General features: G+C 49.8%; 1 protein-coding gene across 1 annotated transcript in view; it reads left to right on the forward strand.

The window, feature by feature from the left end:
* LOC147091304 (peptidase inhibitor 15-like) overlaps positions 1–24,237 on the forward strand; it is a 36,073-nt gene that overhangs the window by 5,696 nt on the left and 6,140 nt on the right. The window contains exons 2-6 of the mRNA XM_085976501.1: positions 2,042–2,204; positions 6,732–6,856; positions 11,739–11,818; positions 20,131–20,249; positions 22,785–22,820. Coding sequence (XP_085832627.1) covers positions 2,042–2,204; positions 6,732–6,856; positions 11,739–11,818; positions 20,131–20,249; positions 22,785–22,820 — 523 coding nt within the window. The remainder of the gene's footprint in view (positions 1–2,041; positions 2,205–6,731; positions 6,857–11,738; positions 11,819–20,130; positions 20,250–22,784; positions 22,821–24,237) is intronic.

Genomic DNA, 24,237 nt, shown 5'->3' on the forward strand with positions numbered 1-24,237 from the left:
GTCGGAGGGGCAGTACTGAGGGAGCGCTGCACTGTCGGAGGGGCAGTACAGAGGGAGTGCTGCACTGTCGGAGGGGCAGTACTGAGGGAGCGCTGCACTGTCGGGGGGGCAGTACTGAGGGAGTGCTGCACTGTCGGAGGGGCAGTACAGAGGGAGTGCTGCACTGTCGGAGGGGCAGTACTGAGGGAGCGCTGCACTGTCGGAGAACAGTACTGTGAGTGCACTGCACTGTCGGAGGGGCAGTACAGAGGGAGCGATGTAATGTCGGGCAGTACTGAGGGAGCGCTGTACTGTTGGAGGGGCAGTACTGAGGGAGCGCTGCATTGTTGGAGGGGCAGTACTGAGGGAGTGCTGCACTGTCGGAGGGGCAGTACTGAGGGAGCACTGCACTGTTGGAGGGGCAGTACTGAGGGAGCGCTGCACTGTTGGAGGGGCAGTGCTGAGGGAGTGCTGCACTGTCGGAGGGGCAGTACTGAAGGAGTGCTGCACTGTCGGAGGGGCAGTACTGAGGGAGTGCTGCACTGTTGGAGGGGCAGTACTGAGGGAGCGCTGCACTGTCGGAGTGGCAGTACTGAGGGAGCGCTGCACTGTCGGAGTGGCAGTACTGAGGGAGCGCTGCACTCTCGGAGGGACAGTACTGAGGGAGTGCTGCACTGTTGGAGGGGCAGTACTGAGGGAGCACTGCACTGTCGGAGGGGCAGTACTGAGGGAGCGCTGCACTGTCGGAGGGGCAGTAATGATGGAGCACTGCACTGTTGGAGGGGCAGTACTGAGGGAGCGCTGCACTGTTGGATGGGCATTACTGAGGGAGTGCTGCACTGTCGGAGGGGCAGTACTGTGGGAGTGCTGCACTGTTGGAGGGGCAGTACTGAGGGAGCGCTGCATTGTCAGAGGGGCAGTACTGAGGAAGCGCTGCACTGTCGGAGGGGCAGTACTGAGGGAGCCCGCTGCACTGTCGGAGGGGCAGTACTGAGAGTGCACTGCATTGTCGGAGGGGCAGTACTGAGGGAGCACTGCACTGTTGGTGGGGCAGTACTGAGAGAGCGCTGCACTGTTGGAGGGTCAGTACTGAGGGAGCGCTGCACTGTTGGTGGGGCAGTACTGAGGGAGCGCTGCACTGTCGGAGGGGCAGTACTGAGGGAGCACTGCACTTTCGGAGGGGCAGTACTGATGGAGCACTGCATTGTTGGAGGGGCAGTACTGAGGTAGCGCTGCACTGTCGGAGGGGCTGTACTGAGGGAGTGCTGCACTGTCGGAGGGGCAGTACTGAGGGAGTGCTGCACTGTCGGAGGGGCAGTACTGAGGGAGCACTGCACTGTTGGTGGGGCAGTACTGAGGGAGCGCTGCACTGTCGGAGGGGCAGTACTGAGGGAGCGCTGCACTTTCGGAGTGGCAGTACTGAGGGAGCGCTGCGCTGTGGGAGGGTCAGTACTGAGGGAGCGTTGCAATGTCGGAGGGACAGTACTGAGGGAGCGTTGCACTGTCGGAGGGGCAGTACTGAAGGAGCGCTGCACTGTTGGAGGGACAGTACTGAGGGAGCGTTGCACTGTCGGAGGGGCAGTACTGAAGGAGCGCTGCACCGTTGGAGGGGCAGTACTGAAGGAGCGCTGCACTTTCGGAGGGGTAGTACTGAAGGAGCGCTGCACTGTTGGAGGGGCAGTTCTGAGGGAGCGTTGCACTGTCGGAGGGGCAGTACTGAAGGAGCGCTGCACTGTCGGAGGGGCAGTACTGAAGGAGCGCTGCACCGTTGGAGGGGCAGTACTGAAGGAGCGCTGCACTTTCGGAGGGGTAGTACTGAAGGAGCGCTGCACTGTTGGAGGGGCAGTTCTGAGGGAGCGTTGCACTGTCGGAGGGGCAGTACTGAAGGAGCGCTGCACTGTCGGAGGGGCAGTACTGAGGGAGTGCTGGGCTGAGGTGTGCCCGGGTTAGGCGATGTTATGTATATAGGTGGTCTGTGTGACTAGAGGGTAGATGGGGTCGGAGACTGGGTTCAGTGCCTGGTTGGTTTGCTCTAATGCCCTCTCTCCTCCACCCCGGACAGGAATGGGATGAGGATCTGGAAGCGATGGCCCAGGAGTGGGCGGACAGGTGCACCAAGTCCTTTGGCTATCGCGAATGCCCATCGTACCAGGTCTGGAATCAGAAAGTGTCCAAGACGTTTGAGCTGCCCAATCTCGGACAGAACATCCTGATCTACAAGAAGAGTGAGTGATCTGACCGGGGGTGGCGGGGGCGGAGCGGGGGAAGTGAGAGAGAGAGAGGGAGAGAGAGAGAGCGAGAGAGTGAGAGACAGAGCGAGAGAGAGAGGGAGTGAGAGAGAGAGCGAGACACAGAGGGAGACAAAGAGAGAGACAGAGAGATAGAGGGAGAGCGAGAGAGAGAGACAGAGAGATAGGAGAGAGAGAGAGAGAGAGGGAGAGAGGGAGAGAGAGAGGGAGAGAGAGAGACAGAGAGATAGGAGAGAGAGAGACAGAGAGAGGGAGAGAGAGAGGGAGAGAGAGAGGCAGAGAGGGAGACAAAGAGAGAGATAGAGGGAGAGAGAGAGAGACAGAGAGAGAGAGAGAGAGACAGACAGAGAGAGAGAGACAGAGAGAAAGAGAGAGACAGAGAGAGAGAGACAGAGAGACAGAAGGAGAGAGACAGAGCGAGAGATAGAGAAAGACAGAGAGAAAGAGACAGAGAGGCAGAGGGAGAGAGACAGAGCGACAGATAGAGAGAGAGAGAGACAGAGACAGAGAGACAGAGAGACAGAAACAGAGAGAGAGAGACAGAGAGAGAGAGTGAGAGGGAGAGAGAGTGAGGGAGAGAGCGATTTGAATTTGAATTTGAATACCAAAGTCCTTGTGTTCCAGCAAAGATCCAGACCTCAGGGACCCAAAATAAATTTCACAATAGGAACAACCAAAATTGAACAAACCACTAACTACACATACTTGGGCTTAAAAATCAGTTCTACGGGAAACTTCAAACTGGCTGTGAATGAACTGAAAGAGAAAGCAAGAAGGGCTTTCTATGCCAATAAAAAATCAATCCAAATAGAAATCCCAATTAGCATTTGGCTAAAAATTTTCAAATCAGTAATTGAACCAATTGCCCTCTATGGCAGTGAGGTATGGGGACCGCTAACACAACAAGAATTTGCAAAATGGGACGAACACCCAATTGAGATCCTACATGCAGAATTCTGTAAAGGTATCCTCCGGACTCAAAGGAAAACAGTAAACAATGCATGCAGGGCGGAACTAGGCCAATATCCATTAATAATCACTATCCAAAAAAGAGCCACCAAATTTTGGAATCACCTACAAATGAGCAACCCCCAATGCTATCACTACGACGCCCTGAAATGCCAAGAGCTGACCATAAAGAAGAATATCCTCAGTCAACTAGTCCTGGGACTCAGTGAAGTAACTACTAACACTACTAACAATAACCAGCCCCAGGACAGTGACAGCGTAACACAAAGAATTCGACCCAACACAATCGTCGCTAAGCAAAAGGAAAAATATCTGACATATTGGGCAGAAACAACAAAAACCCAAAGCAAACTCAATTGCTACTTGGCCCTAAACAGACAATACAACATAGCTGATTACCTGACCATGGTAAAGGACAGCAAACTGAGAAAAATCCTGACAATGTACAGACTTAGTGAACATAGCCTGGCGATCGAAAAAGGTAGACACAGGCAGACCCGGCTGCCAAGAGAGGACAGGATATGCTCTCACTGCAGTCAGGGAGTGGTGGAGACAGAGATGCACTTCCTCACAGCTTGTAGAAAATATCAGGGCATAAGGGAGAATTTCTACCCAAAATTTACAAAAATATGCCTGGAATTCTGAAAATTGAATGACGACCAAAAACTCCCATACCTACTAGGGGAAGAGAGAAGTTGCATAACACTGGCGGCACACTATGTTACAGCTTGCCATAAACAGAGGGACAACCACTAAATATAAGAAAAGAGAATATATAAATTATATGAAAGTATATTTATACACTCAGGGATATATCTGTTTATACACTGTATGGATAGATCTGTATTTTTGTGAACAAACATGAATGTTTTCTGATGCTTTGGCAACATAAGATGTAACTTGTCATGCCAATAAAACGATTTGAATTGAATTGAATTGAATTGAATTTGAGAGAGAGAGACAGAGGGAGAGAGACAGAGCGAGAGATAGAGGGAGAGAGAGTGAGGGAGAGAGACAGAGAGAGAGAGACAGAGAGAGAGAGAGACAGAGAGAGAGAGACAGAGAGACAGAGAGAGATAGAGAGAGAGTGAGAGGGAGAGTGAGGTAGAGAGAGGGGTAGAGAGAGATAGAGAGAGAGGGAGGGAGAGATAGTGAGGGGGAGAGAGAGGGACAGAGACAGAGGGAGAGACAGAGAGAGAGAGAGAGAGAGGGAGAAAGAGAGAGAGAGAGAATGCAAGATGGAAAGATTGGGTAAGAGGGAGAGACAGAGAGAGAACCAGTGAATGTGGCGTATTTGGACTTTCAAAAGGCATTCGACAAGGTCCCGCATAAGAGATTAGCGTGTAAAGTAAAGGTACATGGGATTGGGGGCAAGGTATTGACTTGGATAGAGAACTGGTTGGCAGACAGAAAGCAAAGAGTTGGAATAAACGGGTCTTTTCCCGAGTGGCAGGCAGTGACTAGTGGGGTACCGCAGGGATCGGTGCTAGGACCCCAGCTATTCACAATATATATTGGCCCAGAAATTCGGGTACGCACGTGGTACTCACCCGTAGGCCCAATGGAAGTGCCCGGTTTCCTGCATGCACTGCGCATGCGCGGGAAACCGGCACTTCTGTTCCCCTGAACGAAGGGGTTCAGAGGTTGAACGCGTGCGTGGGAGAGGCTGCGCCTGCGCATCGAACTTCGTTTTTTTTTTACAGGTTTTCCCGGGAGGGTAAGTCTGCAGAAGTTAGACATATAAAAAGCAGGCGTGAGGCCGGCTTTTTACAAGGTAAGTGGTGAATTAATTAAAATTAAAACATTTTTTCCACAGGTTTATTATTTTTAAATACTTTAAAGCAAGGTAAGTTTATTTTTAGCTCCGTTAGAAAATAAAATTATTTTTTTCAAAAATTTAAATTATTGTTTAAAATAGTTATTGCAGATAATTTATAGTTTATTTAAAAAATGTGATGTTTTTTTCAGTTTATTTGAAGATTTAGTGCTATTTTGGGGCCGTAGTATTTATAAGTTTTGACAGCTCTTCCTGTCAATCTTATGAATGAAGCATTCCCTGCTCCGATTGGCTCTCCATGGCCCACGTGATCCCAGGGGACGCATCGAACTAACTGCGCCCCTGGGATACGCAAGCACTGCGCGCCGGCAGCTGGACCAGGCCCCGGATCGGAATTCCACGTGGGCCCACAGCTCAACGGCCGGCGCGCAAGGTGAGTGCAGGTCGGAGGCTTACACCCGTGGGAAGCCCCCGACCCGAATTTCTGGGCCATGAATGGTCTAGACGAGGGAACTAGATGTAATATCTCCAAGTTTGCAGACGACACAAAGCTGGGTGGGCGTGTGTGCTGTGAGGAGGATGCCGAGAAACTCCAGTATGATTTGGACAGGTTGGGTGATTGGGCAGATGCATGGCAGATGCAGTATAACGTGGATAAATGCGAGGTTATCCACTTTGGTGTCAAAAACAGGAAGGCAGATTATTATCTGAATGGCAATAGATTGGGAGAAGGGGAAGTGCAACGAGACCTGGGTGTCCTTGTGCACCAGTCGCTGAAGGTAAGCATGCAGGTGCAGCAGGCGGTTAAGAAGGCAAATGGTATGTTGGCCTTCGTAGCGAGAGGGTTCAAGTACAGGAACAAGGATGTCTTGCTGCGGTTGTACAGGGCCTTGGTGAGACCACACCTTGAGTATTGTGTGCAGTTTTGGTCGCCTTATCTGAGGAAGGATGTTCTTGCCATGGAGGGAGTGCAGCGAAGATGCACCAGACTGATACCTGGGATGGCAGGAATGACGTACGAGGAGAGATTGGGTCGATTGGGCTTATACTCGCTGGAGTTTAGAAGAATGAGAGGGGATCTCATTGAAACTTATAAAATTCTAAAAGGACTAGACAGACTAGATGCGGGAAGGATGTTCCCGATGGTCAGGGAGTCCAGAACCAGGGGTCACCGTCTAAGGATAAGGGGTAAGCCATTTAGGACTGAGATGAGGAGGAATTTCTTCACCCAGAGAGTGGTGAACCTGTGGAATTCTCTACCACAGAGGGCGGTGGAGGCCAATTCATTAAATATATTCAAGAAGGAGTTAGATATATTTCTTATGGCTAAAGGGATCAAGGGATATGGGGAGAAGGCAGGGACAGGGTACTGAATTTGGATGATCAGCCATGATCTCATTGAATGGCGGAGCAGGCTCGAGGGGCCGAATGGCCTACTCCTGCTCCTATCTTCTATGTTTCTATGTTTCTATGACATGGGAGAGAGAGAGAGAGGGAGAGAGAAAGATATGGGAGGGACAGGTTGAGCGAGGGAGGGGGAGAGGTTGAGAGAGAAAGAGAGAGACAGACAGAGAGAGAGACAGACAGAGAGACAAAGAGAGACAGAGACAGACAGAGAGACAGAGAGAGAGAGAGATTGAGCAAGAGTGAGACAGAGAGACTGAGAGGGAGATTGAGACTGACTCTGCAGTGAGGGGTAGGGCTGTATTTTGCCGTGTGATAACTGGACACTGACTGTAACACCCGTCTTCTCCCAGACCTCACAGGTACCGCGGTGGATGTGAGATCGGCCATGAATAAGACGTATTCCCTCCTGGGTTTCTACGATTACAGCAACAGGAGGTGCACCGCTCATCCAGCCGTCTGCGACTCCTTCAGACAGGTACGTCCGAGCCCTGTGTCTCTCCATCACAGAACCTCACAGGGAGCTGTCTACCTCAGATACCCCTTTTAAAGAGGGAGTCTCTCCATCAGGGACCCCTTTTAAAGAGGGAGTCTCTCCATCAGGGACCCCTTTTAAAGAGGGAATCTCTCCATCGGGGACCCCTTTAAAAGAGGGAGTCTCTCCATCGGGGACCCCTTTTAAAGAGGGAATCTCTCCATCAGGGACCCCTTTTAAAGAGGGAGTCTCTCCATCAGGGACCCCTTTTAAAGAGGGAATCTCTCCATCAGGAACCCCTTTTAAAGAGGGAGTCTCTCCATCAGGGACCCCTTTTAAAGAGGGAGTCTCTCCATCGGGGACCCCTTTTAAAGAGGGAATCTCTCCATCAGGGACCCCTTTTAAAGAGGGAATCTCTCCATCAGGGACCCCTTTTAAAGAGGGAATCTCTCCATCAGGGACCCCTTTTAAAGAGGGAGTCTCTCCATCGGGGACCCCTTTTAAAGAGGGAGTCTCTCCATCAGGGACCCCTTTTAAAGAGGGAGTCTCTCCATCAGGGACCCCTTTTAAAGAGGGAATCTCTCCATCAGGGACCCCTTTTAAAGAGGGAGTCTCTCCATCAGGGAACCCTGTTAAAGAGGGAGTCTCTCCATCAGGGACCCCCTTTTAAAGAGGGAGTCTCTCCATCAGGGACCCCTTTTAAAGAGGGAGTCTCTCCATCAGGGACCCCCTTTTAAAGAGGGAGTCTCTCCATCGGGGACCCCTTTTAAAGAGGGTGTCTCACCATCAGGGACCCCTTTTAAAGAAAGCGTCTCTCCATCAGGGACCCTCCATCGGTTGCTTTGCGTCTCCTGTTAGCGCCTTAAGAGGCAGCTAACGGGGCGCCAAGCAACTAGCGCCCGGGCGCGGCGATGTTTGCGCCGCTTGCGAAATTGACCAGACATTTTGCGGCGGCGCTAATCACTACTGCCACGATCTCCTGCGTCCGCAGATCGTGACGTCAGTCGATCGTGCAACGCCCCGGGAGCGACCTGGACCGGATATGGTGTGGCGCCCCCTTGCCGTAACGCCTGCCGCTAGCAACGACAGGTTGAGTGGAACGTTTTGCAGTCGGGAAGGGACTGGGGGGGGAGCGCTATTTAATAACTGGCGGCCACTTCCTGCCTTTTTATGTTGGCGACATTTTTGCACCGCGCATTCTGAGAGAGGGAGGGAGAGACTTCTGGAGAGATTCAACGCTGTGTGAAGGAGTTTCGGGGACTGAGCAGCACTTTGCAGGTTGGTTTTGATTTGACCTTCCTTGTATCGATTTAGAAGAGACTGTGGGGGCTGCACTCTGAGCTCTTTCCTTGGGTCTCTCCATTGTTCTTTCCAGCAGATTTGATGTACAGGTCTCTCCAGGCCGAGATTCAAGGCTGCAATGAGCAGGGTGTGGCTGGAGAGCAAGATCGACCCTCCCCTTTAAGAACTGGCCGGTGCCAGCGTGTCTGTGTTCCATTGCTGACTGACATAGTAAGAGGATTCGAGTACAGGAGCAAGGATGTCTTGCTGCAGTTGTACAGGGCCTTGGTGAGACCACACCTTGAGTATTGTGTGCAGTTTTGGTCGCCTTATCTGAGGAAGGATGTTCTTGCCATGGAGGGAGTGCAGCGAAGATTCACCAGACTGATACCTGGGATGGCAGGAATGACGTATGAGGAGAGATTGGGTCGATTGGGCTTATACTCACTGGAGTTTAGAAGAATGAGATGGGATCTAATTGAAACGTATAAAATTCTAACAGGAATAGACAGACTAGATGCAGGAAGGATGTTCCCGATGGTCGGGGAGTCCAGAACCAGGGGTCACAGTCTAAGGGTAAGGGGTAAGCCATTTAGGACTGAGATGAGGAGGAATTTCTTCACCCAGAGAGTGGTGAACCTGTGGAATTCTCTACCACAGAAGACAGTTGAGGCCAATTCATTAAATATATTCAAGAAGGAGTTAGATATATTTCTGGTTTAACGAAGAGTGCAGGAGAGCATGCCGGGAACAGCACCAGGCATACCGAAAAATGAGGTGTCAACCTGGTGAGGCTACAACACAGGACTACTTGCATGCCAAACAACGGAAGCAACATGCGAGAGACAGAGCTAAGCGATCTCACAACCATCGGATCAAATCAAAGCTCTGCAGTCCTGCCACATCCAGTCGTGAGTGGTGGTGGACAATTAAACAGTTAACAGGAGGAGGAGGCTCCAAAAATATCCCCATCCTCAATGATGGTGGAGCCCAGCACGTGAGTGCAAAAGACAAGGCTGAAGCGTTTTCAACTATCTTCAGCCAGAAGTGCCGAGTGGATGATCCATCTCGGCCTCCTCCTGAGGCCCCCAGCATCACAGATGCCAGTCTTCAGCCCATTCAATTCACTCCACGTGATGTCAAGAAACGGCTGAAGACACTGGATACTGCTAAGTCTATGGGCCCTGACAACATTCCGGCAATAGTACTGAAGACTTGTGCTCCAGAACTAGCTGCGCCCCTAGCCAAGCTGTTCCAGTACAGCTACAACGCTGGCATCTACCCGGCAATGTGGAAAATTGCCCAAGTATGTCCTGTCTACAAAAAGCAGGACAAATCCGACCCGGCCAATTACCGTCCCATCAGTCTACTCTCAATCATCAGCAAAGTGATGGAAGGTGTCGTCGACAGTGCTATCAAGCGGCACTTACTCAGCAATAACCTGCTAACTGACGCCCAGTTTGGGTTCCGCCAGGGCCACTCAGCTCCTGACCTCATTACAGCCTTGGTCCAAACATGGACAAAAGAGCTGAACTCAAGAGGTGAGGTGAGAGTGACTGCCCTTGACATCAAGGCAGCATTTGATCGAGTGTGGCATCAAGGAGCCCTAGCAAAACTGAAGTCAATGGGAATCAAGGGGATAACTCTCCATTGGTTGGAATCATACCTAGCACAAAGGAAGTTGGCTGTGGTTGTTGGAGGTCATTCATCTCAATCACATGACATCACTGCAGGAGTTTCTCAGGGCAGTGTCCTAGGCCCAACCATCTTCAGCTGTTTCATCAATGACCTTCCCTCCATCATAAGGTCAGAAGTGGGGATGTTCGCTGATGATTGCACACTGTTCAGCACCATTCGAGACTCGTCAGATAATGACGCAGTCCGTGTCCATATGCAGCAAGACCTGGACAACATTCAAACTTGGGCTGACAAGTGGCAAGTAACATTCGCACCACACAAGTGCCAGGCAATGACCATCTCCAACAAGCGAGACTCTAACCATCTCCCCTTGACATTCAATGGCATTACCATCGCTGAATCCCCCACTATCAACATCCTGGGGGTTACCATTGATCAGAAACTGAACTGGACCAGCCATATAAATACTGTGGCTACAAGAGCAGGCCAGAGGCTGGGAATTCTGTGGCGAGTGTCTCACCTCCTGACTCCCCAAAGCCTTTCCACCATCTACAAGGCACAAGTCAGGAGTGTGATGGAATACTCTCCACTTGCCTGGATGAGTGCAGCTCCAACAACACTCAAGAAGCTCGACACCATTCAGGATAATGCAGCCCGCTTGATTGGCACTCCATCCACCACCTTCAACATTCACTCCCTCCACCACCGGCGCACTGTGGCTGCAGTGTGTACCATCTACAAGATGCACTGCAGCAACTCGCCAAAGCTCCTTCAACAGCACCTTCCAAACCCGCGACCTCTACCACTTAGAAGGACAAGGGCAGCAGACGCATGGGAACATCACCACCTACAAGTTCCCCTCCAAGCCACACACCATCCTGACTTGGACCTGTATCGCCGTTCCTTCACTGTCGCTGGGCCAAAATCCTGGAACTCCCTTCCTAACAGCACTGTGGGTGTACCTACACCATATGGACTGCAGCGGTTCAAGAAGGCGGCTCACCACCATCTTCTCAAGGGCAATTAGGGATGGGCACTAAATGCAGGCCTAGCCAGCGACGCCCACATCCCATCAATGAATAAAAAAAAATATATATATATTTCTTAAGGCTAATGGGATCAAGGGGTATGGGGAGAAAGCAGGGACAGGGTACTGAGTTTGGATGATCAGCCATGATCGCATTGAATGGCGGAGCAGGCTCAAGGGGCCGAATGGCCTACTCCTGCTCCTATCTTCTATGTTTCTATGTTTCTATGACATCACATGAGCTTCGCCAGCGCTCTGAGGTAGTGCCTCGCTCCTCGGCATTAGCGCCTTAAGAGAGGTGTGCAGCGACTGATTTAGCGCTCCAATCGCCTCCAGGGGCCATAGAGGCCAAGTTTGCAGTCGGAGGCAATAATTAGCGCCAGGCGCTAAACTTTGTGCCCGGCCAGTAATTGCACCCCAAACAGGGCGATACCGAATTTCTCCCCCGGAGTCTTTACCTCTGAAATAAAGAGTAGCTTGCCTTTCAAAAGCTAGGCTTTATTAACCTTAAAAAACCAGCAGTACATGTTAAGCAACCAGTCTCAACCAAGCTGTAGAGAACTGAATTGAAGATGGCCACCACAGGTCACATGGAATCAACTAACCAATAAGTTTACAGCATATATCTCAAGGCAGGAAAACAGGCAACCAATTACAATGCTTCTTATAAAACAAGAATAATCACCACAACCTCCGATACCCCTTTTAAAGAGGGACTCCCTCCATCGGGGAGCCCTTTCAGAGTGGGAGTCTGGTTCATCCATTAACCCGGTGTGGTACTGACCCCACCTGCACAGCAGGAGAGGCCCAGGCTCCAATCCCGGCCTGTGCTGAGCTGTAAGGGACCCCCACCGTCCCTCCCCCGCCATGAGGGCAGCAGACTGCGTCGAGTTGGAGCAGGGCCCAGGAAATCGCCTAACGAGCCCTCTTCATTAACAGATGGTGTGGAGCCAAACACGTAATGTGGGGTGCGCCATGGGGACGAGCTGTAACTACCTAGTGTGCAACTACCACCCGCAGTGAGTATTCTAGCTGAGGCCCTCCTGTATCTGGGGAGCTCCCTCTAAGCCCCTCTCTCACATTCCTCTGTCTGGGCAGGTCCCTCTAACCCCTCTCTCACACTCCTGTATCTGGGGAGGTCTCTCTAACCCCTCTCTCACACTCCTGTATCTGGGGAGGTCCCTCTAACCCCCTCGCTCACACTCCTGTATCTGAGGAGGTCCCTCTAACCCCTCTCTCACACTCCTGTATCTGGGGAGGTCTCTCTAACCCCTCTCTCACACTCCTGTATCTGGGGAGGTCTCTCTAACCCCCTCTCTTACACTCCTGTATCTGGGGAGGTCCCTCTAACCCCCTCTCTTACACTCCTGTATCTGGGGAGGCCCCTCTAACCTCTCTCTCACACTCCTGTATCTGGGGAGGTCCCTCTAAGCCCCTCTCTCACACTCCTGTGTCTGGGCAGGTCCCTCTAACCCCTCTCTCACACTCCTGTATCTGGGAAGGTCCCTCTAACCCCTCTCTCACACTCCTGTATCTGGGGAGGTCCCTCTAATCCCTCTCTCACACTCCTGTATCTGGGGAGGGCACTCTAACCCCGTTCTCACACTCCGGTATCTGGGGGGGTCCCTCTAACCCCTCTCTCACACTCCTGTATCTGGGAGGTCCCACTAACCCCCTCTCTCACACTCCTGTATCTGGGGAGGTCCCTCTAACCCCTCTCATACTCCTGCATCTGGGGAGGTCCCTCTAACCCCTCTCTCATACTCCTGTATCTGGGGAGGTCACTCTAACCCCGCTCTCACACACCTGTATCTGGGGAGGTCTCTCTAACTCCTCTCTCACACTCCTGTATCTGGGGAGCTCCCTCTAACCCCTCTCTCACACTCCTGTATCTGGGGAGGTCTCTCTAACCCCTCTCTCACACTCCTGTATCTGGGGAGTTCTCTCTAACCCCTCTCTCACACTCCTGTATCTGGGGAGGTCCCTCTAACTCACCTCTCACACTCCTGTATCTGGGGTGGTCCCTCTAACCACCTCTCTCACACTCCTGTATCTGGGGTGGTCCCTCTTGTATTGATTTCTTTGTGAGTTCAATGACGAGACATTTATGAAAGAGAATGTCTTTTAATCTAAAGCTTGTTCAACTCAGTTAACAGCATTTACAGGAGACATCATGTTAGAAATCCATCTAAAGCGAAACTGAAACTAAACTCAACTGCTTGTCTCTCACATGACCTCTGCTGGTCAGGCATAAGTAATCAATACATGCAAACATGCGGGTAAGGCATCATAATCAAACAGGCAAATAACATCACTATTTGCTGATATCATTACATCTCCCTTTCTTAAAACAAAAGTATTTTACTTTTAACTAACAACATGTTTTCTTTGTATTACTCTGCATTTTAACTGTAACACTTAATGAACTTACATTATCATTATCATGATCAAGGTTTTTTAACCTTGCTTTGTGTGTTCACATGAAATATGTAAATACACTAGAAATTGAAGAACGAATAAGATAACATTACTTCCTTCTATAACAATAGTCCTTAAATTTGCTCAATGAGTCTCTCAGGAGGCTTCACGCGTCTTGAGGATTTTCTGATTGATTGTCCTTGAATCTGAGTTGTTGCCTCAGATGATGTGTTCTCAGCTGTGTGATCAGGTTGTTCAACAGTATCAGTCTCTTGACCTGCGGTGTGATCAGGTTGTTCAACAGTATCAGTCTTATGACTTGCTGTGGCTGGTCCCATGAGAAGATCTCGACGATTTCTTCTCAAAACAGCACCCTCATCTGTCTGAATGGTGTATGATCTTGGTTGAACTTCACTCAGGACAGTTCCCTTCTGAGTCCATATGTTTGTTTTGTCTTTGAACCTTACTTGGTCACCAGTGTGGAGTTCAGGTAGGTTTTGTGTTCCTCTGTCATAGTAGTACTTTTGCTTTTCCTTCTGTTGTTCTTTGAACTTCCTCACTTTCTCTCCCTCTTTTGTTTTCAGGAGGTTCTCTGGGATGGGTAGGTTTGACCTTAGCCGACGTCCCATAAGGAGTTGGGCTGGTGACTTACCACACTCGAGCGGCGTTGTGCGGTATACAAGCATGCTCTGGTAGAAGTCAGTTCCACTGTCTTTTGCCTTGTACATCAGTCTTTTTACTGTCTGGACCGATTTTTCCACTAGTCCATTGGACTGTGGATAGTGAGGACTTGACGTTGTGTGGACAAAGTCCCACTCTTTGGTAAAGTGTCGGAAACTTGCATTGTAAAACTGGGGTCCGTTGTCTGTGAAGACCTCGCTTGCCACGCCATGTCTGGAGAATATGGCTTTCATACATGTTATCACAGCATCTGCAGTGGTGGTGTGCAGTCTACAAACCTCTGGATACAGGGAGTAATAGTCTGTGACTACAAGATAGTCCTTCCCTTGACATACGAATAGGTCAGCGCCTACCTTCTGGTAAGGTCTGTCTGGTGCTGGGTGTGGCTTTAGTGGTTCTACCGGATTGCTTGCTCGATATTTCAGGCATATTGTGCAGTTTGACACCTCATTTGTCACATCTTGGTTGATTCGTGGCCAGTACATCACCTCTCGTGCTCTTTTCTTACACTTTTCGATTCCCAGATGTCCTCCATGGATCTTTTTTAACATCTCTTTTCTCAGACTCTTTGGGATAACTATTTTACTTCCTTTGTAGATGATGTCTTCGACCACTGATAGTTTCCGCCCTGCAGTTCCAGTACTCTGCCATGTCAGGTGAGCAGTCTTGCTTCATGTTGGGCCATCCATCCAAGATGCTTTTCCTCAGTCGTCTCATTGTTTCATCTTTGTTTGTCTCAGTCTTTATGAGCTCCATTTTTGCATCTGCTATGGGCAGTGCACTTGTGATCATGTCCACGTAGGCGTTCACTTTTTCATCCATTGTGGTGTTTGCGGGCTCACTTGGGTCAACAGCTCTGGACAACGTGTCTGCTGTATACATCAGCTTACCCGGTGTGTACGCAACATTCAGTGTATAGCGTTGCAGCCTGATCATCATTCTTTGTATTCTAAGCGGACAGCTATTTAGTGGCTTTTGGAACAATGCAATCAAGGGCTTATGGTCAGTCTCTACACTGATTGCTTGTCCTGCCACAAACTGGTGAAATCTTTCACAGGCGTATGTGATGCTGAGCAGCTCCTTTTCTATTTGAGCATATCGCGTCTCCGCATCTGTCATTGAGCGCGATGCATATGCAATAGGTTGCCAGTAGTCATATTTTTGCAGAAGAACGGCACCGAGCCCATTCTGTGATGCATCTGATGATATCTTGATGGGTCTCGCTGGGTCATAAAACCTCAGAACTGGTTCCTCTGTGAGCAGTTTCTTTAGATCGCTCCATGACTTCTCATGCTCATGATTCCATTCCCATTCTATGTTCTTTTCAGTTAGTCTTCTCAGTGGCGCCATCTTTTCTGAGAGGTTGGATATGAATTTCCCCATGTAGTTGATCATTCCATTAAACCTCTGCACGTCCTTTTTACATTGTGGCTTTGGCATATTCTCAATGGCGGACACCTTTCTGGGATCTGGTCTGATGCCCTCACTGCTAAGGATATCTCCCACGAATGTCAGTTCTGTCACCCCGAGCTGGCATTTCTCTCTATTCAGCTTCAGGTTTGTTTTCCTTGTTGCTTCCAGCACTTTTTTCAGTCTCTCGTCATGCTCAGTTCTCGTGGTTCCCCATACTATGATGTCATCCATTGATGTATCAACTCCCTCCAGGTGCTCATAGATCACATGGATAGTTTTGTGATACACTTCAGGAGCTGAGGCAATGCCAAATGGTAACCTTAGGAATCTGTATCTGCCAAATGGACTGTTGAACGTGCAGTCTTGAACTTGCTTCGTCCAATTTCATCTGCCAAAATCCTGATGATGCATCTAACTTGCTGAAATACTTTGCATTTGCAAACTGTGCCATGATTTCCTCACGTGTAGGAAGCTTGAAGTGCTCTCTCTTTATTGCTCTGTTTAGATCTCTTGGATCCAGGCAAATTCTGAGCTTTCCATTCTTTTTGTCCACAACGACGAGGGAACTCACCCACTCAGTTGGCTCATCTAGCTTCTGAATCACGTTCAGGCTTTCCATCCTGTCCAACTCTGCCTTCAGTTGCTTTTGAAGAGCAAACGGAACTTTTCTGCATGGATGTATGACCGTTGGCATACTTTTATCTACTCTGATCGTGTGTTCTCCTGGCAGGCAGCCTAGACCCTTAAATAGGTCATTGTACTCTTTCATGAGTTCATCATAGACTGTCTCTCCTTCGCTTTCCACAACGAGGACTCTCTTTACTAGGTTCAGTCTCTCACAGGCTTTTAAACCTAGTATGGCTTGCACATCCTTTGGCACCACGATTAATGCTAGCGTGTGCTCTCTGTCCTTGTGTGTTACTTTGATAATGCATCTTCCTTTCACTGGTATATCAGTACCTGAGTATCCTGTCACTTTCACTTTTATTCCATGTATCTTTGGTCTGGGTCTAATTTTCTTAAAGTCAGTCTCTGATATCACATTAACTTGTGCTCCAGTATCCAATTTAAATGGAATGTGTATGTCATTCACTTTTAGTGTCAACATCCAGTCTCTTTCTTCTTTTTTGTTTTCAGACACAGCATCTACATAGAACTCCTCTATCTCGCTTTCATCTACTGCATGGACCTTGCTTTGTTGCGCTTGGTTCTTGCAGCAACGGGCATAATGGTTGTTCTTGTTGCAACTATTGCATGTTTTACCATATGCTGGACACTTTCTTGGTGTATGCTGTGTACCGCATCGACTACATGTCTTTCGATTGTCCCTTTCATTTTCGTTCGCTGGCCACGCCTCTTTTTTCACATTGGCGCTCTTTTTGTTAAACGGTTTGTATCCGTTCTTTCTCACTGCATCCACGTTGCAGCTACTGTCACTGAACAGCTCCTTTGCCTGCGACTTCACAGTTTCTGTAGCCCAGAAAGCCTTCGATAAGGTTCCACACAAAAGATTATCATGCAAAATTAAGGCTCATGGGATTGGGGGCAAAGTATTAACGTGGATAGAGAACTGGCTGGCGGATAGAAAACAGAGAGTTGGAATAAACGGCTCATTTTCGGAGTGGCAGGCAGTGACCAGCGGGGTGCCGCAAGGATCTGTCCTGGGACCCCAGCTGTTCACAATATATATAAATGATCTGGATCAGGGAATTGGATGCAATATTTCCAAATTCGCTGATGACACTAAACTAGGAGGAGGGGTGGGCTCTGATGAGGATGTCAGGAGGCTACAGTGCGATTTGGACAGGTTGGGGGAATGGGCAGATACGTGGCAGATGCACTATAATGTGGATAAATGCGAGGTTATCCACTTTGGGGGTAAAAACAGGAGGGTAGATTATTATCTAAATGGCAATAGATTGGGAGATGGGGAAGTGCAGAGGGACCTGGGTGTTCTTGTGCACCAGTCACTGAAGGAGAGCATGCAGGTGCAACAGGCGATCAAGAAGGCAACTGGTATGTTGGCCTTCATATCAAGGGGGTTCGAGTATAGGAATAGGGATACCTTACTACAGCTGTACAAGGTGCTGGTGAGACCGCATCTGGAGTATTGTGTACAGTTTTGGTCGCCCCATCTGCGGAAGGATGTTCTTGCCATGGAAAGAGTGCAACGGCGATTCACCAGGCTGATACCTGGAATGGCGGGAATGACCTACGAAGAGAGATTAAATAGTTTGGGCTTGTACTCACTGGAGTTTAGAAGATTGAGAGGGGATCTCATCGAAACATATAAAATTATGGCAGGCCTGGACAGGCTGAATTCAGAGAGAATGTTTCCAATGGCCGGGGAGCACAGAACCAGGGGCCACAGTCTAAAAATAGCGGGCAAATCATTTAAAACAGAGATGAGGAAGAATTTCTTCACTCAAAGAGTGGTGAGCCTGTGGAATTCCCTGCCACAGAGGGCTGTGAAGGCTAATTCAATAAATATTTTCAAGAGAGAATTGGATATATTTCTGAAGGCTAAGGGGATTAAGGGTTACGGAGAAAAGGCGGGGACGGGGTACTGAACTGGTAAGATCAGCTATGATCTCAGACGAAGATCAGCCATGATCTCATTGAATGGCGGAGCAGGCTCGAAGGGCCGAATGGCCTACTCCTGTTCCTATCTCTATGTTTCTATGTAACACAGTGCTATGGCTTTTCCCAGGTCTAGATCTTGCTCTCTTAGCAGTCTTTCCCTTAGACCACTATCTGGAATACCACACACCAGTCTGTCTTTTATCAGCGAGTCTGTCAGTCCCCCAAATTCACACGATTTGCTTCTGTTTCTCAGTTCAGTCACATACTGATCAATAGTCTCACCTGTTTTCTGTACACATGTGAAAAATCTGTGCCTCTCAAACGTCACGTTACTTTTAGGTATGCAGTAGGCCTCAAACTGTTCCATTATTTTATCTAGCTTCATTTTGTCTCCATCAGCAGCGAATGTGAAGTTATTATACACCTCCAGCGCTTCATCACCCACGACATGTAAGAACAGTGACGATTTCCTTTTATTACTTTTCTCGTCAGCTCCGATTGCCGCTAAATACAACCCCACACGTTGTTTGAATCGCCTCTAATTTTCAGCCACATTACCTGTCAACTGAAGCTTCGCCGGTGGGTGTAATCCTTCCATTTTTTCACTTCGTTAGCTATTCTCTGATGGTAAGCAACGATGTTCTCTTTTGGCTTGCTAATATGTGGAGAGCTGATTTAACTTCAGATTTTTCCTCTTCATCTCTTTCAATCACTTCTGACACCATGTATTGATTTCTTTGTGAGTTCAATGACGAGACATTTATGAAAGAGAATGTCTTTTAATCTAAAGCTTGTTCAACTCAGCTAACAGCATTTACAGGAGACATCATGTTAGAAATCCATCTAAAGCGAAACTGAAACTAAACTCAACTGCTTGTCTCTCACATGACCTCTGCTGGTCAGGCATAAGTAATCAATACATGCAAACATGCTGGTAAGGCATCATAATCAAACAGGCAAATAACATCACTGTTTGCTGATATCATTACACCTCTAACCACCTCTCTCACACTTCTGTGTCTGGGGAGGTCCCTCTAACCACCTCTCTCACACTCCTGTATCTGGGGAGGTCCCTCTAACCACCTCTCTCACACTCCTGTATCTGGGGAGGTCCCTCTAACCACCTCTCTCACACTCCTGTATCTGGGGAGGTCCCTCTAACCCCTCTCTCACACTCCTGTATCTGGGGAGGTCCCTCTAACCACCTCTCTCACACTCCTGTATCTGGGGAGGTCCCTCTAACCTCTCTCTCACACTCCTGTATCTGGGGAGGTCCCTCTAACCCCTCTCTCACACTCCTGTATCTGGGGAGATTCCTCTAACCCCTCTCTCACACTCCTGTATCTGGGGAGGTCTCCCTAACCCCTCTCTCACACTCCTCTATCTGGGGAGGTCCCTCTAACCACCTCTCTCACACTCCTGTATCTGGGGAGGTCTCTCTAACCCCTCTCTCACACTCCTGTATCTGGGGAGGTCTCTCTAACCCCTCTCTCACACTCCTGTATCTGGGGAGGTCTCTCTAACCCCTCTCTCACACTCCTCTATCTGGGGAGGTCTCTCTAACCCCTCTCTCACACTCCTGTATCTGGGGAGGTCCCTCTAACCCCTCTCTCACACTCCTGTATCTGGGGAGGTCTCTCTAACCCCCTCTCTCACACTCCTGTATCTGGGGAGATCCCTCTAACCCCTCTCTCACACTCCTGTATCTGGGGAGGTCCCTCTAACCCCTCTCTCACACTCCTGTATCTGGGGAGGTCTCTCTAACCCCTCTCTCACACTCCTGTATCTGGGGAGGTCCCTCTAACCCCTCTCTCACACTCCTGTATCTGGGGAGGTCTCTCTAACCCCCTCTCTCACACTCCTGTATCTGGGGAGGTCTCTCTAACCCCCTCTCTCACACTCCTGTATCTGGGGAGGTCTCTCTAACCCCTCTCTCACACTCCTGTATCTGGGGAGGTCTCTCTAACCTCTCTCACACTCCTGTATCTGGGGTGGTCCCTCTAACCCCTCTCTCACACTCCTGTATCTGGGGAGATCCCTCTAACCCCCTCTCTCACACTCCTGTATCTGGGGAGGTCCCTCTAACCCCTCTCTCACACTCCTGTATCTGTGGAGGTCCCTCTAACCCCTCTCTCACACTCCTGTATCTGGGGAGATCCATCTAACCCCTCTCTCAGGGGATGTTGAACGTGTATTTCTTCAGTCCCTGATTGTCTTCTTGTCTCCTCCCCGGCAGAGGGAATGAGGTGGAGTTCTCTCCTGGGAATGGTTGGCAAATCAAGCGTTTTGCGAAAGTTGGGGATCCTTGTACCAAATGCGCCAGCGGAAATGGATGGTGTTGGAACAATCTATGTGGTGAGTGGAGACTGGTGGAAGGATCCGGTGGCCCAGAGAGGGGGTGATCCCGGGGTGGGGAGCAGGTGCCAGGAAGGGAGGGTTAGTTGGGGGAGAGTACAGAGCCTCTGTCACTGGGATCCTAATCGTGTTGTGATAGAGGAGAAGAAGATTTCCTCTCCCTGAGCTTTACTCTGCATCTAACCCATGCTGTACCTGCCCTGGGAGTGTTTGATGGGACAGTGTAGAGGGAGCTTTACTCTGTATCTAACCCGTGCTGTACCTGCCCTGGGAGAGTTTGATGGGACAGTGTAGAGGGAGCTTTACTCTGCATCTAACCCGTGCTGTACCTGCCCTGGGAGTGTTTGATGGGACAGTGTAGAGGGAGCTTTACTCTGTATCTAACCCGTGCTGTACCTGCCCTGGGAGTGTTTGATGGGACAGTGTAGAGGGAGCTTTACTCTGCATCTAACCCATGCTGTACCTGCCCTGGGAGTGTTTGATGGGACAGTGTAGAGGGAGCTTTACTCTGTATCTAACCCATGCTGTACCTGCCCTGGGAGTGTTTGATGGGACAGTGTAGAGGGAGCTTTACTCTGTATCTAACCCGTGCTGTACCTACCCTGGGAGTGTTTGATGTGGCAGTGTAAAGGGAACTTTACTCTGTATCTAACCCATGCTGTGCCTGCCCTGGGAGTGTTTGATGGGACAGTGTAGGGGGAGCTTTACTCTGTATCTAACCCGTGCTGTACCTGCCCTGGGAGTGTTTGATGGGAGAGTGTAGAGGGAGCTTTACTCTGTATCTAACCCGTGCTGTACCTGCCCTGGGAGTGTTTGATGGGACAGTGTAGAGGGAGCTTTACTCTGTATCTAAACCGTGCTGTACCTGCCCTGGGAGTGTTTGATGGGACAGTGTAGAGGGAGCTTTACTCTGTATCTAACCCATGCTGTACCTGCCCTGGGAGTGTTTGATGGGACAGTGTAGAGGGAGCTTTACTCTGTATCTAACCCGTGCTGTACCTGCCCTGGGAGTGTTTGATGGGACAGTGTAGAGGGAGTTTTACTCTGTATCTAACCCGGGCTGTACCTGCCCTGGGAGTGTTTGATGGGGCAGTGTAGAGGGAGCTTTACTCTGTATCTAACCCGTGCTGTACCTGCCCTGGGAGTGTTTGATGGGACAGTGTAGAGGAAACTTTACTCTGTATCAAACCCGTGCTGTACCTGCCCCGGGAGTGTTTGATGGGGCAGTGTAGAGGGAGCTTTACTCTGTATATAACCCGTGCTGTACTTGCCCCGTGAGTGTTTGATGGGACAGTGTAGAGGGAGCTTTACTCTGTATCTAACCCATGCTGTACCTGCCCTGGGAGTGTTTAATGGGACAGTGTAGAGGGAGCTTTACTCTGTATCTAACCCGTGCTGTACCTGCCCTGGGAGTGTTTGATGGGACAGTGTAGTGGGAGCTTTACTCTGTATCTAACCCCGTGCTGTACCTGCGCTGGGAGTGTTTGATGGGGCAGTGTAGAGGGAACTTTACTCTGTATCTAACCCGTGCTGTACCTGCCCTGGGAGTGTTTGATGGGAGAGTGTAGAGGGAGCTTTACTCTGTATCTAACCCGTGCTGTACCTGCCCTGGGAGTGTTTCATGTGGCAATGGGGAGGGAGCTTTACTCTGTATGTAACCCATGCTGTACCTGCCCGGGGAGTGTTTGATGGGACAGTGTAGAGGGAGCTTTACTCTGTATCTACCCCGTGCTGTACCTGCCCTGTGAGTGTTTAATGGGACAGTGTAGCGGGAGCTTTACTCTGTATATAACCCGTGGTGTACCTGCCTTGGGAGTGCTTTATGAGACAGTGTAGAGGGAGCTTTACTCTTTATCTGACCCGTGCTGTACCTGCCCTGGGAGTGTTTGATGGGACAGTGTGGAGGGAGCTTTACTCTGTATCTAACCTGTGCTGTACCTGTCCTGGGAATGTTTGGTGGGACTGTGTAGAGGGAGCTTTACTCTGTATCTAACCCGTGCTGTACCTGCCCTGTGAGTGTTTAATGGGACAGTGTAGAGGGAGCTTTGCTCTGTATCTAACCCATGCTGTACCTGCCCTGGGAGTGTTTGATGGGACAGTGTAGAGGGAGCTTTACTCTGTATCTAACCCGTGCTGTACCTGCCCTGGGAGTGTTTAATGTGACAGTGTAGAGGGAGCTTTGCTCTGTATCTAACCCATGCTGTACCTGCCCTGGGAGTGTTTGATGGGACAGTGTAGAGGAAGCTTTACTCTGTATCTAACCCGTGCTGTACCTGTCCCAGGAGTGTTTAATGGGACAGTGTAGAGGGAGCTTTGCTCTGTATCTAACCCGAGCTGTACCTGCCCTGGGAGTGTTTAATGGGACAGTGTAGAGGGAGCTTTACTCTGTATCTAACCCATGCTGTACCTGCTCTGGGAGTGAGATTGTCCAACTCCACACAGGTCGACGATGGAGCCAGGGCCTTTGTTGCTCTCTTGACTATCCTGTTGCCCAAGTGATGTCTCCGTTAATAATCTTTTGTCCTTTCTTTCCAGTGTCCAACCTAACATCCGAGGAAGGCCAGAATTCCAGTAAGTGTCATGAGCGATAAGAGTGGAGTTGCAGACTTGATGGGGTTTTGGACTCTAACCTCTAACCCCTGTAGGGAGCTGGGGTCAAACCCACCCTTAGACAGAGGGCATGAGGGCCTCCTCTCTCTGATGGGGGAACTGGATGAGGGCAAGGGTCAGACACTGACCTTTCACCCTCCATGAGTTGGCTGTTCAAACCCAGGCCCAGTGGGGTAAAGTTGTCTACCATCTGACTTGAGTCGGTTTGACATGCTCCCCGTGATTCTAATTGAGGCTTGAACCTGCGTTTTTCCTTGTCTCCGTGGTTACCACCCTCTCCTCTGAGTCAGAAGGTTGTGGGTTCAAGTCCCACTCCAGAGACTGGAGCACAAAAATTCTGGGATGACACTCCGGTTCAGTACTGAGGGAGCGCTGCACTGTCATCTATCAGATGAGACGTTAAAGCGAGGCCCCGTCCGCTCTCTCAGGTGGACGTAAAAGATCCCGTGGCGCTATTTCGAAGAAGATCAGGGGAGTTATCCCCGGTGTCCCTCAATCAACATCAGAAAAAACAGATTATTTGGTCATCACCACATTGCTGTTTGTGGGAGCTTGCTGTGCGCAAAGTTGGCTGCCGTGTTTCCCACATTACAACAGTGACCACACTTCTAAAGTCCTTCATTGGCTGTAAAGCGCTTTGAGACATCCTGAGGTTGTGAAAGGCGCTATATAAAGGCAAGTCTTTCTTTCTTTCTTTCCTTTAAGTTTTTTTTAGTCCTTCACGGGATGTGGGCGTCACTGGCAAGGCCCATCCCTAGTTGCCCTGGGGAAGGTGGTGGTGAACCGCCTTCTTGAACCGCTGCAGTCCGTGTGGTGAAGGTGCTCCCACAGTGCTGTTCAGTTCGGAGTTCCAGGATTTTGACCCAGCGATGATGAAGGAACGATGATATGTTTCCAAGTCGCGATGGAGTGTGTGTGTGTGTGTGTGTGTGACTTGGAGGGGAAACTGGAGGTGGTGGTGTTCCCCTTGCATAGAAACATAGAAGATAGGAGCAGGAGTAGGCCATTCGGCCCCTCGAGCCTGCTCCGCCATTCAATGAGATCATGGCTGATCATCCAAATTCAGTACCCGGTCCCTGCTTTCTCCCCATATCCCTTGATCCCTTTAGCCTTAAGAAATATAACCAACTCCTTCTTGAATATATTTAATGAATTGCCCTCCACTGCCTTCTGTGGTAGAGAATTCCACAGGTTCACCACTCTCTGGGTGAAGAAATTCCTCCTACTTTCTGTCCTAAATGGCTTACCCCTTATCCTTAGAGTGTGACCCCTGGTTCTGGATTCCCCGACCATCGGGAACATCCTTCCTGCATCTAGTCTGTCTAGTCCTGTTAGAATTTTATAAGTTTCAATCAGATCCCCTCTCATTCTTCTAAAC

This window comes from Somniosus microcephalus, unplaced genomic scaffold, assembly GCF_052327205.1.
Source record: "Somniosus microcephalus isolate GS21.2 unplaced genomic scaffold, FLI_Smic_1.0 unresolved_chr3, whole genome shotgun sequence".
NCBI lineage: Eukaryota > Metazoa > Chordata > Chondrichthyes > Squaliformes > Somniosidae > Somniosus > Somniosus microcephalus.